Raw genomic sequence first — 13,057 nt, forward strand, 5'->3', positions numbered from 1 at the left:
GCTCTGAGTCTCAGCTTTAAAGCATCTTTATCAGAGTTTTTGCATTTGAGAAAACTGTGTGGTACAGCAGGGCCTAAGGCAATTTTCCGGCAAGCCTGTCACTTTCTGTGCCACAAGGGTTAGCAAAACTTCAAGGGGGACTTCAAAGCAAAGGTACTGTAAAGCCATGCACGAGTCAACACACCTTAACTTCTTGGCTTTTATCTTTAAATTTCTTCTGTAAATCACTGAATTTTTTCCTCAAGAAGACATTTTCTTCATCAACCATAGTCTTCTGTTTTACAAGGTCATTTATTTCCTGTCTTAGGACTGATTCAGTCTGTGAGAAGGATTTAAATCAATTGTAAGCTGGCACGTCTAAGGAAAAAACAGCTCATTTCATGGGATTTATATCTTAGTTGTTAATGTTAGCTTTAATAGTAAAGTCTGACACCACAGTTCTCACTTCCAGCACCACATCCATGGACTGTCATCTACAGAGTGCAAGCATGGTGCCTATATATTAGTTTAGAATGAAACAAATCAAAAACTTAATACTAAATACTAAACCATACATTGAAAGCAAACAGATTTGAGTATATGGAAAGAGAAAGATACCAAATTTAGATTTAAAATTCTAACAAGGAAAATGTATGTATAGTTAAAATAAGATATAATTATTCTCTTATTGGGTAACATTTAGAAAACAGTTCTAGGAAACCAACTGTGGTTTTGTGAATGAATGAATCAATTCAGAAAATAAAAATAAAAAGGGCCAAGTTGGGTACCAAAATATTTTGTTCCAGACAGAAGACTAAGATTATAGTAATTATAGCTAAATATCATTCACACTAGCTAGATGTTTATTCTATACCTAATTGGGGAATAGAAGATTGCATTCAATTCTTAGCTGCCTCTTCTTCTATTTATAGCTTTGCTCTCAGAAAATGCCTCTTTGTGACACTGTGGGACACAGCATCAGCCCTAACCCTATCCCAGTAATCTCTTTCATATTTGTAACCTTCAGGAACAAATTCTACTGGACTGTCTACTGCCACTTCAAACCAAACCCCATATCCTGCTACTATCTCCTCCCTAGATTCCTGCGACTTTCACTGACATCTCCATCCCTTCAGCCAGCACTTAGCCAGCACTTGCTCTCTGGCCTCACACACTTATTTGAAGCCTACAAGTCAGATCCAGCAGTGTCAGCATTTGTCTGCAACCAAGAAGCGGACACAACAGAATAAAAGACGGGGTTGTGTTGTTGTTGTTGACTGTTATTTAGATTTCTGTGGTTGGTTGGTTGTCTCAGGCACAGTCTCCCTCTAGCCTTAGCTGGCATGAACTTAATACATAGGCCAAGCTGGGCTCAAGCTCATGGCAATCCTCATTCCTCAGACTTCCAATACTAAACATTACAGGTCTATACCACCATGTCTGGCTCTGTTTTTGTTTTAAATAAAAACTTCAGTAGAAACTAACCTTTAGTCTATCTCTGGTATAACAATGATGCTCAAATCTCTGAACATCTATTCATTTTATATTTCAGTATCTTTTCCTTATTAAGTCCTCTCCAAAGGACTGGAAGATATATGAAAGCTAGAGCAAGATTCAAGGGTAAAATGAATGACAGTTAAATGTGAGGAATGATTTAAAGACAGCACCAGTTCTCAACTGACAAGAAAAGAAAGAAAAAAAGAAGTTGTATTGTTAAATGTTCCTTTTATTTTACTTCTACTATAAATATTTTAGATACTGAATACATCTAAAACTAATGTCTGTAATTGGGTTAAAATGAGGAAAAAGAAAAGCAGAAGCACTCCCCAACGAAATACCACAATGTTGCCATTACCTGTGAGGTCCCAAAGATCCCCCTCATCTTCTAACTGTGCCCTCCACCACCACCACCACCAATCACTCCAGGGGTAACAGCTGTACTGGAAGGATGTATCTTGTTTTCTTATCTTCCTTTTCTTTTTAACAGTTTAAAGAAATACACATTCCTATTAATATATTATCTAGTTGGCCTCACTTTTAACATTATTTATACTAAATATTAAATCATACTATACAAGTTCTGTGTCTCACGATTTTTGTTCAATATTTTCTACCAAATTCATCCATATGAGTGGATACAGTTGTAATCCACTTACACTGGTGGAATATATGGCTCTAAGATGAACACACTATGATATATCCATTTCTTCTCACTATATAATTCAGCTCTTTCCCCTTTAACGGAAAATGTACACAGACAATGCAGGTACAGCACTCTTAATCATGTCTCCAGATACAAGAGTGAATGAGTTTTTCAAACCATAAAGTTGTGGGCAACTATCTCTGAGCCCAAGAACCGCCATCTTGGAGTGTTCATCTGAGTCCACTTGCAAAACAATTATCTCAGCTGGGCCTGTTGACTATATATATCCATCCCTGTAGAGGGATGCAGAGGGTCATGAGGCCCTCCTGTTACCTGTTATCCCAAACTCCGCCTTAGTAGCACACAGACTTAGGAAGGGCTGGAGTATATAGGCCAAGGAAGACTAGGAGAGATCTGCTCCATCTATGTGGCCATGAAAAGACCATCATGTCTGCCAGGTAAAAGCTATCCAGGTGAAGCCTTGTAGGGGAGGAACACCTACACCCCTGTGGTGATATATTGTATACCCCAATAAAGCTTACCTGGGGATCAGAGGACAGAGCCAGTCATCAAATTAAGCATAGAGGTCAGGCACTGGTGGCACACACCTTTAATCCTATCACTCGGGAGGCAGAGATTCATCTGGATCTCTGTGAGTTCAAGGTCATACTGGGATACATGAGAGAAACAGAACCAGGCAGTGGTGACACATGCCTTTAATACCCGGAAGTAATATGGCAAGACACAGAAAGGCATATAAAGTGTGAGGAAATAGGAACTCTCTCTCTTGAGGCTGAGGATTTCATAGAGATATGCTAGTGGCTGGCTGTTCTGATCTTTCAGCTTTCACCCCAATATCTGGCTCTGGGTCTTTTATTACAAGACCTTTTAAAATTCGTGTTACATACCCTTGTAAGTAACCCCTCACCTAAGCTCTATAAGGAAGCCTAAAAAACTCATTGGTTCCTCAAAATAAGCTTTGGTAGAACTATGCTTCAGCTTATCCCTGGGACTTGAGGGGGAGTAGACACTGCTTATGCCTCCCACAGGAAGGAATTTCAGCAACAAGAGTACAATCTATGAATGGTTCATTAGATTGAGTTAGTCATCAAACCAAGTATTGGAGGAAAACGGAAAAAAAAATAGAATGTAACAATGATATGCACAAATTCTTAGCAAAAAAAAAACCCAATACCCATAAGAATTATAAATTCAAAGATATAAACATTAAATCCCTTCAGAAATAAAAACATCTATAGGTCTATCCTTCCAAAGAAGTGAAAAAAATTAAGAGTATTTATTATCTATTCTAGAATAGGTTCAAACCCTAAAAAGGGATGCATACCAAGGGTTTCTCGTTATAGGGAGCTAAACATTAGTTCACAACATGAAGGACACAAGGAGCAAGTTCATCTGTGAGTTATTTATTATTTAAAGTTTGGCAATTGTATGATTTAGTAAGATGTGAAAACAGACATAGACCTAATTTGTAAATAAAAACAGAGTAAGGTGATGGGTGATGTTGTTCTATATGCTATGAATATGTGTTGCTCTGATTGGTTGATAAACAAAGCTGTCTGGCTAATAGTGAGGCAGAATAAGGTTAGGCAGGACATTCCAACTAGAGAGAGAAAAAAGAGAAAGAGAGGAGAAGAGATGCTACTAGTCGCTGCCAGGAGAAGCAAGATGTAAAGTACCAGTAAGCCACAAGCCATGTGGCAAAGTATAGATTTACAGAAATGGGTTAATTTAAGATGTAAAAGCTGGCTAGTGAGAAGCCTGAGCCATTAGGCCATATCATTTGTAAATAATATAAGCCTCTGTGTGTTTATTTGGGTCTGAGCAGCTGTGGGACCGGCAGGTGAGAGAAATTTGTCCTGACCACAGGCTTGGCAGGACACAGGAAAACTTTCAGCTACAGTAAGGTTTGTTACTGGCTAGCCCAAACTATTATATTCTGATAATTAGTTGGACAAGTAATATTCTTCTGCATAATCATCAGTGTTACTCAAAGATGAGTTTCTGACAGAAAGTTGATAAACTCTCAAACTTTTATAATTCTATAAATTTAAGCATATTTTTCTAATGAAAAAAATCTAATTTAAATAATGAAAGTACAGGTATATACAGCTAAAATTAATTTTAAAACTTAGATTTATGATACTTTTTCAGCAAATCTTTCTAGATACAGTAAATTTCGAAGAGTTTGACAGGAGTTCATACTAAAATAGCAAACAGAACTCAGAGGAACCATAAAGCATAAAGGGCAACAAGACAAAGTATGTCTGAAACAAATAATTTATTATTGACAAGCCAAGAAATGAATAATTTAAATCATGGTCAAGAGAAGTCTATGGAGTAAGTATGGATTAGAGAACAGTACACAACCTAAAACCCTACTAGGCAGTACTGGAGTACAGTTTATTTATTATTAATTACAAACTACTTTCAAAATGGAAATAAGAGCTTCAGTAACATACAGAGAATAAATGAAACAACCACAACTAAAACAAAGATGAAGAAAAGAGAGGAAGAGGAAGAAAACTAAGAACAACTGAAAACCAACATTTGTTTCTGTGCTTCTTAGAAGGTATTGAGATGGGGGATGGAAGGGAGGGAAGATACTAAAGAGTAACATTTGATTAACTGCAGTATACTAGGTTATCAGAAGTCATGTCATTTTCTATAATAAAGAAAAGGTTTCACAACATAACTTATTCTATAATCAGCAGTGACTTAGCTACACTTCTGAGACAGAACTGCAAAGGTTCAACCCTCCCCACAGCTAGCAGGGTTTATTGTTTGTTTGGGAAGCTTTATTTCTTTTTTCTTTATTTGTTGATTAGCTGGTTTTGTGAAAATGCTTGTTTAAATTTATTTTATTGGACATGCATTAGCTTTGTTGCTGATTTAATGCTGTAGAATAATTCTTCTATACACTGTGAATATATATTACTCTCATTGGTTATTAAGGAGCTGACAGGCCGGTAGCCAGGCAGAAAGTATAGGTGGGACAGCCAAACACAAAGGACTCTGGGAGGAGGAAAGGTGGGTCAGAGGAGTTGCCAGGAGCCGCAGAGGGAACAGGATTGCTGGAGGACAGATAAAGCCACAAGCCATGTGGCAAAATGTAGATTAATAGAAATGGGTTAATTTAAGTTGTAAGAGCTAGTTAGTAATAAGCCTGAGCTATCAGCCGACCATTTATAATTAATATAAGCCTCTGTGTTGGTTATTTGGGAGCAGGGGGCCACGACAGGAAAACTCTGACTACATTTGGGCAGTTTTCTTTCTTGTTTCTTTGTTGATTAGCTGGTTTTTGTGAAAACTTTTGTTTAAATTTACTTTTAGTGGACATGAATTAGTGTTGTTGCTAACTTTCTGAAGCCTGAGTGCTAATGCAGCCCACACATGACCCTCCATCCACACTGGTCTATGGATCTGGGAGATTAGATATGGTAGTATATAGAGGGACACACACGTAGCTGCAGCAACACCACTGTCCCTAGTGCTGTGTCTGCCCTTTGATCACCATGACATCTTCAGCTACCACAGCAACTGTATGTACTAAAGCCACTTCAGTTGTCTTCGTACTTGCTGCTGCTGCCACAATAATCTACTCAGTGCTAGAGGCTGATGCTTCTAGAGTTGCCATATCTACTATCACCAGCTTCCTTCCTGATCTGCTAGACTTTCCCTACAGCATCCCCCTCATCATTCAAGTGCTGATGACCCAACAGGCAGGAGCAGCCTGATGTTCAGTGAGAAGCCTGGTGCTACACGCAAATAGTAATCAGGATGGGTGCAGAAATTCCTCTTTAATCAGCAGTGAACTTTGGCCTTTACCAGCCTGGTCCTTTTGCCTACATAAACTTAAATCCACATGTCCTCACAGAGTCAGAAGCTATATACTAGCTTCCCCCATGCTGCAGAATAAGCCCAAAGAATCCTTAGTGTAATGGTTTTGCTCTGCCTTTTCACTATTTCAATCAAGAAATGAGCAGTACCCTGAGCTGAACTAGTAGGTAAGAACTGGGATGGCTGACAGAACAGATGGCTGATTAAGAAATGAGTACTCCCAACACTAAGGACTGAGAGCTCACAACACTGAGAGCTGAGAACTCACACTACAAGGAGCTGCACTTTTGGTTTTCATAATTTTTGTCTGAATTGAGCTAAGGAATATTCCACTCACTGGTAACAGTCTTACCAAAAGAAATTTCATGGCAGTCTTTACTATCAATTATATATGTGATAACATTAGGTTTCACTTCTGTGAACGTTATTTATAAAAGCTAAAACTACACACCCTAACATTATACCAATTTGACTAGACACACAGTAAAGACTTGAACTCAAGGAAATGCCATTCTAATTGATACTGTATTTCACAAACTGTAAGTCCTGGGGGGAAATTACTTATTATTATTCAGTGAAACAACCAAAATTCAACAGAGGGACTTCTCTTTTCCAGTCCAGCATAGAAGGATTTTTAAAGCCCCATTTCTATCCATACAAGAAAGATGAACCCTCAACAAAATGAAAATTCACAATTCTTGGATTCATCAGAGAACTGAGGTCTCTGGTAAATCAATATTTTGTCAAATTCAAGAGACAGAGAAGAAGTACAGACAAAACCAAATTATGAGAGTAGAAGACCAGAGCAGAGAGTTCCACCAGACCCAGTAGGAGGCAGAAGAGCCTAATCTATCTAGAAGAAATTATTGAAGGGTGTGGGCAAGTCTGAGCCTTGCTCCCAGAGGGCCCAGATATGAATGGGGAGGAGGGATGCATACTTTCATAAATTCTTCCTTAAAACTGCCACAGGATGATTATAGAATAGTTCATTCAGATGCCAGTAGAGAAGGGAAACATACCAAGTTTTAAATGGATCCAATAAAAAAGACATGTGCCACAAAAAAAGAAAAAATAAATATATACATAGAATGTTCTTATCTATTTACTTAAATTAACCTTTGTGAAAAAATGAATTCACAGAATTCACCCTTGCTAGCCCAGAACGAGTGGGCCAATAAAGTGTCTCTTGAGTAAGTAGGAAATGTATTGTCATTTATGAAAGCCAATGCAGTTTTAACAGTATAGTTAATCCTGATTATCAAGTTGATTGGATGGAGAAGTACCTAGGAGGTGAGTAAAGCATACTGCCCAGCTATGTCTATGAGGGCATTTCAAGGTAGCAAGGATCCACCCTGAAAGTAGGTGGAGCCATTCCATGTTCTGAGGACCCAAGAGGAGAAACAAAGAAAGGAGCCAGCACTGACATCTCTTAGTCTCCTGGCCACCACACAGTGACCTGTGTGCCCTACACTCCCTCCTTGTCAAAATGGGCCAAAACTCCAGAAGCTGTGAGCCAAGATGAATTCTTCTCCCTTTAAGAAGTTCCAGTCAGCCGGGCGGTGGTGGCGCACGCCTTTAATCCCAGCACTCGGGAGGCAGAGCCAGGCGGATCTCTGTGAGTTCGAGGCCAGCCTGGTCTACAGAGTGAGTTCCAGGAAAGGCGCAAAGCTACACAGAGAAACCCTGTCTCAAAAAACCAAACCCCCCCCCAAAAAAAAAAAATAAATAAGAAGTTCCAGCCAAGTATTTGTCAGAGTAACAAGAAAGAGTACAGAAAATAGGTTCCAGGAGTAGAATCATTGCTATGACCATAAGGCAGAACCATTCGGAACTAGTCTGAGAGAAATGTGGAAAAGTGTGGAGGTGTAAACTATAAGACTGACATACTGCCTACTGCAATAGAAGAATGGAGATGCAGACTTATTCTGTAGTAGTTCCTTCCTACATTGAAATTCTCCATCCTACAGGGAAGCTCCTTAAGACAGAAGGTAAATAACTCTAACTTCAAGAAGTCCCTACAATTGACCACCTTCATTAGGAGGACCCTCCATCCCAAGAGGAAACAAATATAGACTTTTGACGCTCACTCTTTAAACTGAGCCACCTGGAAAGAACACTGTCCAGGCTGTTGAGCTGCCTACAGGCTGTGCTGCGCCGTGAGCTCCAGGTTCCCAGCTTTGGGAGCTGTCACCCATGCTGGGATGGGCTTTGGTGGTGCAGCTGTCTTTGAGTCACTTCTGTTCCTGTAAATGACCCCTCACCCACATTCCTGCAAGTAACCCCAATAAAACTCATTGGTTGACCAAGTTGAACTTTGGTGGTATCTATACTTTATTCTTCATGGGCTCCCTATCTGAGGTGAGTCGACATGTGTGTTGCGTCTCCCTAGGAAAAATCTTGTCATACAACAAGACTACAGAAGATCTACAATGTTGTCAGAAATCTGGGCAAGAACTCCGATCAGAATGCTGAACAGAAAATGGACAGTACTTGTGACATGTCATGGAAATGAGGACTCAAATGGAAATTCGAACAGAGGATCTGTGATGCATTCTCATAAAGAGTTTATAGTTTGTCTGTGTCCTGAAACTTTGTGAGAAGCTAAGTTTTAAAATGACAGACTAATTAATCTGGTAGAGAAAATTTCAAAGCCACCCAGCATAGGGGTGGCAGCATGATTATTACTAGATACACACAATCAGGCTTACAGGAGAACTGAGAGCATAAGGATCTGAAAAATTAGTTTGTCCATAAAATGAGCAAGGTGAAAGATGGGGCTAAGGAACCTGTGGGTACCAAAACATCAGAGCTTTTTAAAAGAGCCCAGGTTTGTTGCAGCTAGATAAGAGGAAAGATGGTAGTACCTCAGAAATTAGCTGAACTCCACCAATTTCAGGATCAAGTATGTAGAATTTTTAACTCATTTAAAACACTTTGATTTAAGATAAGTGTGTGGCACTCTGCTTGTACAGGATCACCTAAGGAGGTGCTTCCCTCCATTACCAGTCATTTAGGAATTCAGAGGCTGCTACATCCATGCTGTAAGGAGGCACAGCTTTTGCCTAAGCTGAGGACAGGCCTAGCACTGTTCACATGATACAGTTCTGCAGATTTAGAATCCAAGAATCATGGAGTCATCTCGCCCAGATTTTAAAGGAAGGGTTAGGAAGCCAAGCTTTGTATAGTAATACCAGTATCCCTTCAAACAGCCCTGGAGAGAACAATGCATGATGCTGTAAGAGTAAAAACCAAACTCAATGTAGGCCGATAGAAAGAAGAGATGCCAGAAATGTACACTATCTGTCAGGGAAAGCTGCAGAGAGCAGACCCAACTCCAAAGAGAGCCCAAGTGGGCTGCAGATGGCAAGGATATAGAGGCAGGGTTCTCCAAGTCCTTTGTGCCCCAAATCATACCATCATGCGCCCCATGTGCCAAAAAGGAGCTCCAGGACTTGTTTATCCTACTGGTTTTGGTCTTCCTTTAGTCCCATCCCTCCTTCCCATGTCCCCATTCTTCTACTTTTATATGGGAATGTTTACTCTGTGCTGGAAATCTGTAATCTTTTTTTTTTTTTTTTTTTACTTTACAATGGCCAATAAATAAGAGTTTGAATTGAGTCTCAGAAGAGCCTTTGAACTTGAAGCTCTGAAAAAGGCCAGTACTAAGACTATAAGGAACTCTTGGAGATGAACTGGGTATATTTTGCATTATGAGCTAGAGAGGAGCCACAGAAGACAAGGTAGAATGGTATGGTTTGACTGTAAAATGCACCCCACAGGCTCATTGGATGGAATTTTGTAGTCTAGGGAGAGTGTGCACATCTTTGTGGTAATAATATTCTGATTATATAAACACAAGCAAACTATAAATTTTTGTTTAATTATGGAATTTAAGTTATATATAAAAGATAGGAATGCAAATAATTGTGCAAATTTTCAAAAGATAAAGCAGAGTAGTACCAATTATTGTGAATCTTTTCTATAACCGAAACCATGTAAAAATGTATGTATCAGAAACACGTGACTAATAATGTAGCAAAAATAAAAATACAATAAAACAATGCATAATAAATACTATTTTAAAATCCCAAAGCCTGTTATGCATTTTAATGAGTTTTATATCTAATCAATTTAGAAGACAAGGAGTAGGGTAAGATCGTGGTATAATAATAAAAGATTGACTACAGTGGTTTCAAAACAATGCTTTCATGCAGCAACACTAGTATACTTAATGAATATTATAACACAAACTTCAAATAATTTTAAAGATCTACAACCTGAAGCAAATACAATTTTTGATATTCTTACTAGAATACAACCTGCTCCAGTTCTTGTATTTTAACATCCTTGACTTGTAAAATTTCCAGAACTTTTCTGTCTTTGGCTTCAGATTTCTGTTTTTCTCTAGAAATAGAAAGACAGAGTTTGTTAGTCATAATCCCTACGCATTCCAATGATACAGTTGCTGTTGTGTTGTTTCCCAGAAGCTCATGTATGATAAGCAAGTGTCTACCACTGTACCAGTTCATAACTAAGTCTTTAAATGGTCACAGTCGTGGTAGCAAACATAATTTTAAAGTATAAAGAATTAAATTATCTGTGTCATCAACTCTCTCAGAATTAATCAGAAACCATATGGCAAGTGACAGCAACTTAACCAGTACTGACAACTGTGACAACTTCATTTTCAAGAAACAGTTTAGTTTCTAGGTGTAGATAGATGGTAATCAATGTGTAAAACATAATTTAACTTTGATCATTTTCAAGACTTTAATAAATAAGTAAAACTGCTCTTATTTATGTAAGTACTTTATACAGATTGATGATAGCAATATTCAATACCTAGTATTGGACACTATATGTTACAATCCTGACCTGCTGACAAGAAGTGTCCATGAGATAGCAGTGGCATGAAGGTTATATGAGGTTACTTGTTCCACCAGAGGGAATTTCTGCTTCTTGTACAAACGTGGTCAAAAGCCTATAACTTAGACGATAACAGGTCCTGGGGGAATCTACAGTTGTTGTTTTGCCAAATGGTCATGATGTCAAACTAAATTCTAAATACTCATGTTTATACTCATATAGTTGTGTTGCTCTCAACTTTAGTCAGAAATGCTTCTTTTGTCAATAGGTAGTGGCTAATACAGAGATATAACTGATCAATGTGCTGAGCATAAATAACCATGAGTGCTTAGCTGTGGATAGGTCATCCATATCAATCTCCCACTATCCAAGACTCAATGAAGAGAAGGTAGAAATAATGTAAAGGTCAGATCATTTACAGGAAGAACTGTAAAATGCTGACTTCTAGACATGACAAGGTTCTTGTAGGTATCAACTCACAGGAGCTGTAGTTACCTGAATAAGACCTGAACAAGATTAAGGCAGTCAAACTGACAGCATGAAGCCCCCAAGCCCAAAGCCTATCAGAGGGGAATACTTTTTTTTCCATCCTTTTACTTGAAGGTGATTCCTCAAATCCAATCAGAGAGCAACAGATAACCTGCATAACCTTCAGGCCACTATTACATCAATGGGCACATTTGACTGGCTGCTTGTTTTTTAAAAATAAAATTCCTTGGAAAGACTTCTATAATCTATATTCTACCTTTAATTTCCTCCCAGTAGGTATTCATACTCACCATTCTTCTACAAAAGCTCTCATCAGGATTACTGGGGATCTGAATATTGCAAAACCCAACCATTACAAAGAACTTTTCTCTACCTTACAAATGTGTAACATTGGACACAGTGGTCCTTCCCTTCTTCTAGAAGTACTTCATGCACTTACCTTCCTCTGTTGACCCTTCTCCTGTGCTGCTGGTTTGTGCTATCATTCATCCCTCTCCCTCCTTCCCTATTTTCTTAACCTAGAAACGTTGAGGTACTCCAGCATTCAATCATCACACTTGTTTATCCCAAATCAGTTTTTGGTGGTAGTATCTACCTTTAAAGTCTGAAAAATTAGATACTATCTACTCTTACTGCTTTTTCCTGAGCACACTAGATGAAGAACTGTTTGAAGCTATACATTAAATAAACATACTAACAAAATCTGCTGCTCTCTGATTGGATTTGAGGCCTTCCTTCTACACAGGACAGAATTCATGCCTGACATTGTAAACTTGATTGAAAGCCCATGGTTTTGGAATGTCATAGGACCTGGAAGGAATGGGGACCTACTACTGTAGTTTTGCTAAATAGACTTGTCAAACTGCCTTTTAAACATTTATGTGTATATTCATAAATTAGTGCTGCTCTTTACCATAGAAGGCAGAACTGCAGTGGGTAGTAATGCAGAGACACTTGCTGTGGGACGTTCTGTATGTTAAATGTGTTGCTCTGATTGGTTAATAAATAAAACACTGATTGGCCAGTAGCCAGGCAGGAAGTACAGGCAGGACAAGGAGAGAAGAGAATTCTGGGAAGTGGAAGGCTGAGGCAGGGAGACACTGCCAGCCGCCGCCATGGAAAATGAGATGTAAGGTACCGGTAAGCCACGAGCCATGTGGCAACTTATAGATTAATAGAAATGGGTTAATTTATGATATAAGAACTAGATAACAAGAAGCCTGCTGCAGCCATACAGTTTGTAAGCAATATAAGTCTCTGTGTGTTTACTTGGTTGGGTCTGAGCAGCTGTGGGACTGGCGGGTGAGAGAGATTTGTCCTGACCGTGGGCCAGGAAAGGCCAGGAAAACTCTAACAACAGACACTAACTTGTAGAAATGTTCAGAATAAGTGACTGTTTAGTGCTCAGCCCATATCTATATCAACTTCCCCAGGCTCCAGGAACATCATGGAAGAGGGGACAGAAAGAATATAAGAACCTGAGGATGGAGAGGAATCCTATGAAATGCTGTTAAGTGGAAATGCTGTGACCATAGCACTTACAAAATCACTGCAGTAAGTCACCTGCACAAGAACCTTACAAGGGCAAGCCAACCAGATTACAACACACACACACACACACACACACACACACACACACACACACACACACACTGCTCATAGGTATGTTTTCAGGGCTGACCATTTGGTTTTGGACCATCAATTGGTATGCTCTTTTCTATG

At 39.0% G+C, this 13,057-nt stretch overlaps 1 protein-coding gene across 11 annotated transcripts in view; it reads right to left on the reverse strand.

Annotated features, from left to right (window-relative positions):
• The window catches only part of Cntln (centlein), a 265,736-nt gene that overhangs the window by 199,948 nt on the left and 52,731 nt on the right, over positions 1-13,057 (reverse strand). For 8 of the 11 annotated variants that reach the window (XM_052715950.1, XM_052715948.1, XM_052715951.1 and 5 more), the window contains exons 3-4: positions 10,300-10,384; positions 185-319 (exon numbers count right to left, since the gene is read on the reverse strand). In XM_052715950.1, coding sequence (XP_052571910.1) covers positions 185-319; positions 10,300-10,384 — 220 coding nt within the window. Of the gene's footprint in view, positions 1-184; positions 320-1,834; positions 1,956-10,288; positions 10,385-13,057 lie in introns of those variants that run through there. The other 3 variants (XM_052715955.1, XM_052715954.1, XM_052715952.1) reach the window with 3 other exon arrangements.

This window comes from Peromyscus californicus, unplaced genomic scaffold (genome assembly GCF_007827085.1).
Source record: "Peromyscus californicus insignis strain IS unplaced genomic scaffold, ASM782708v3 Scaffold_5__1_contigs__length_169319896, whole genome shotgun sequence".
Taxonomy (NCBI): Eukaryota; Metazoa; Chordata; class Mammalia; order Rodentia; family Cricetidae; genus Peromyscus; species Peromyscus californicus.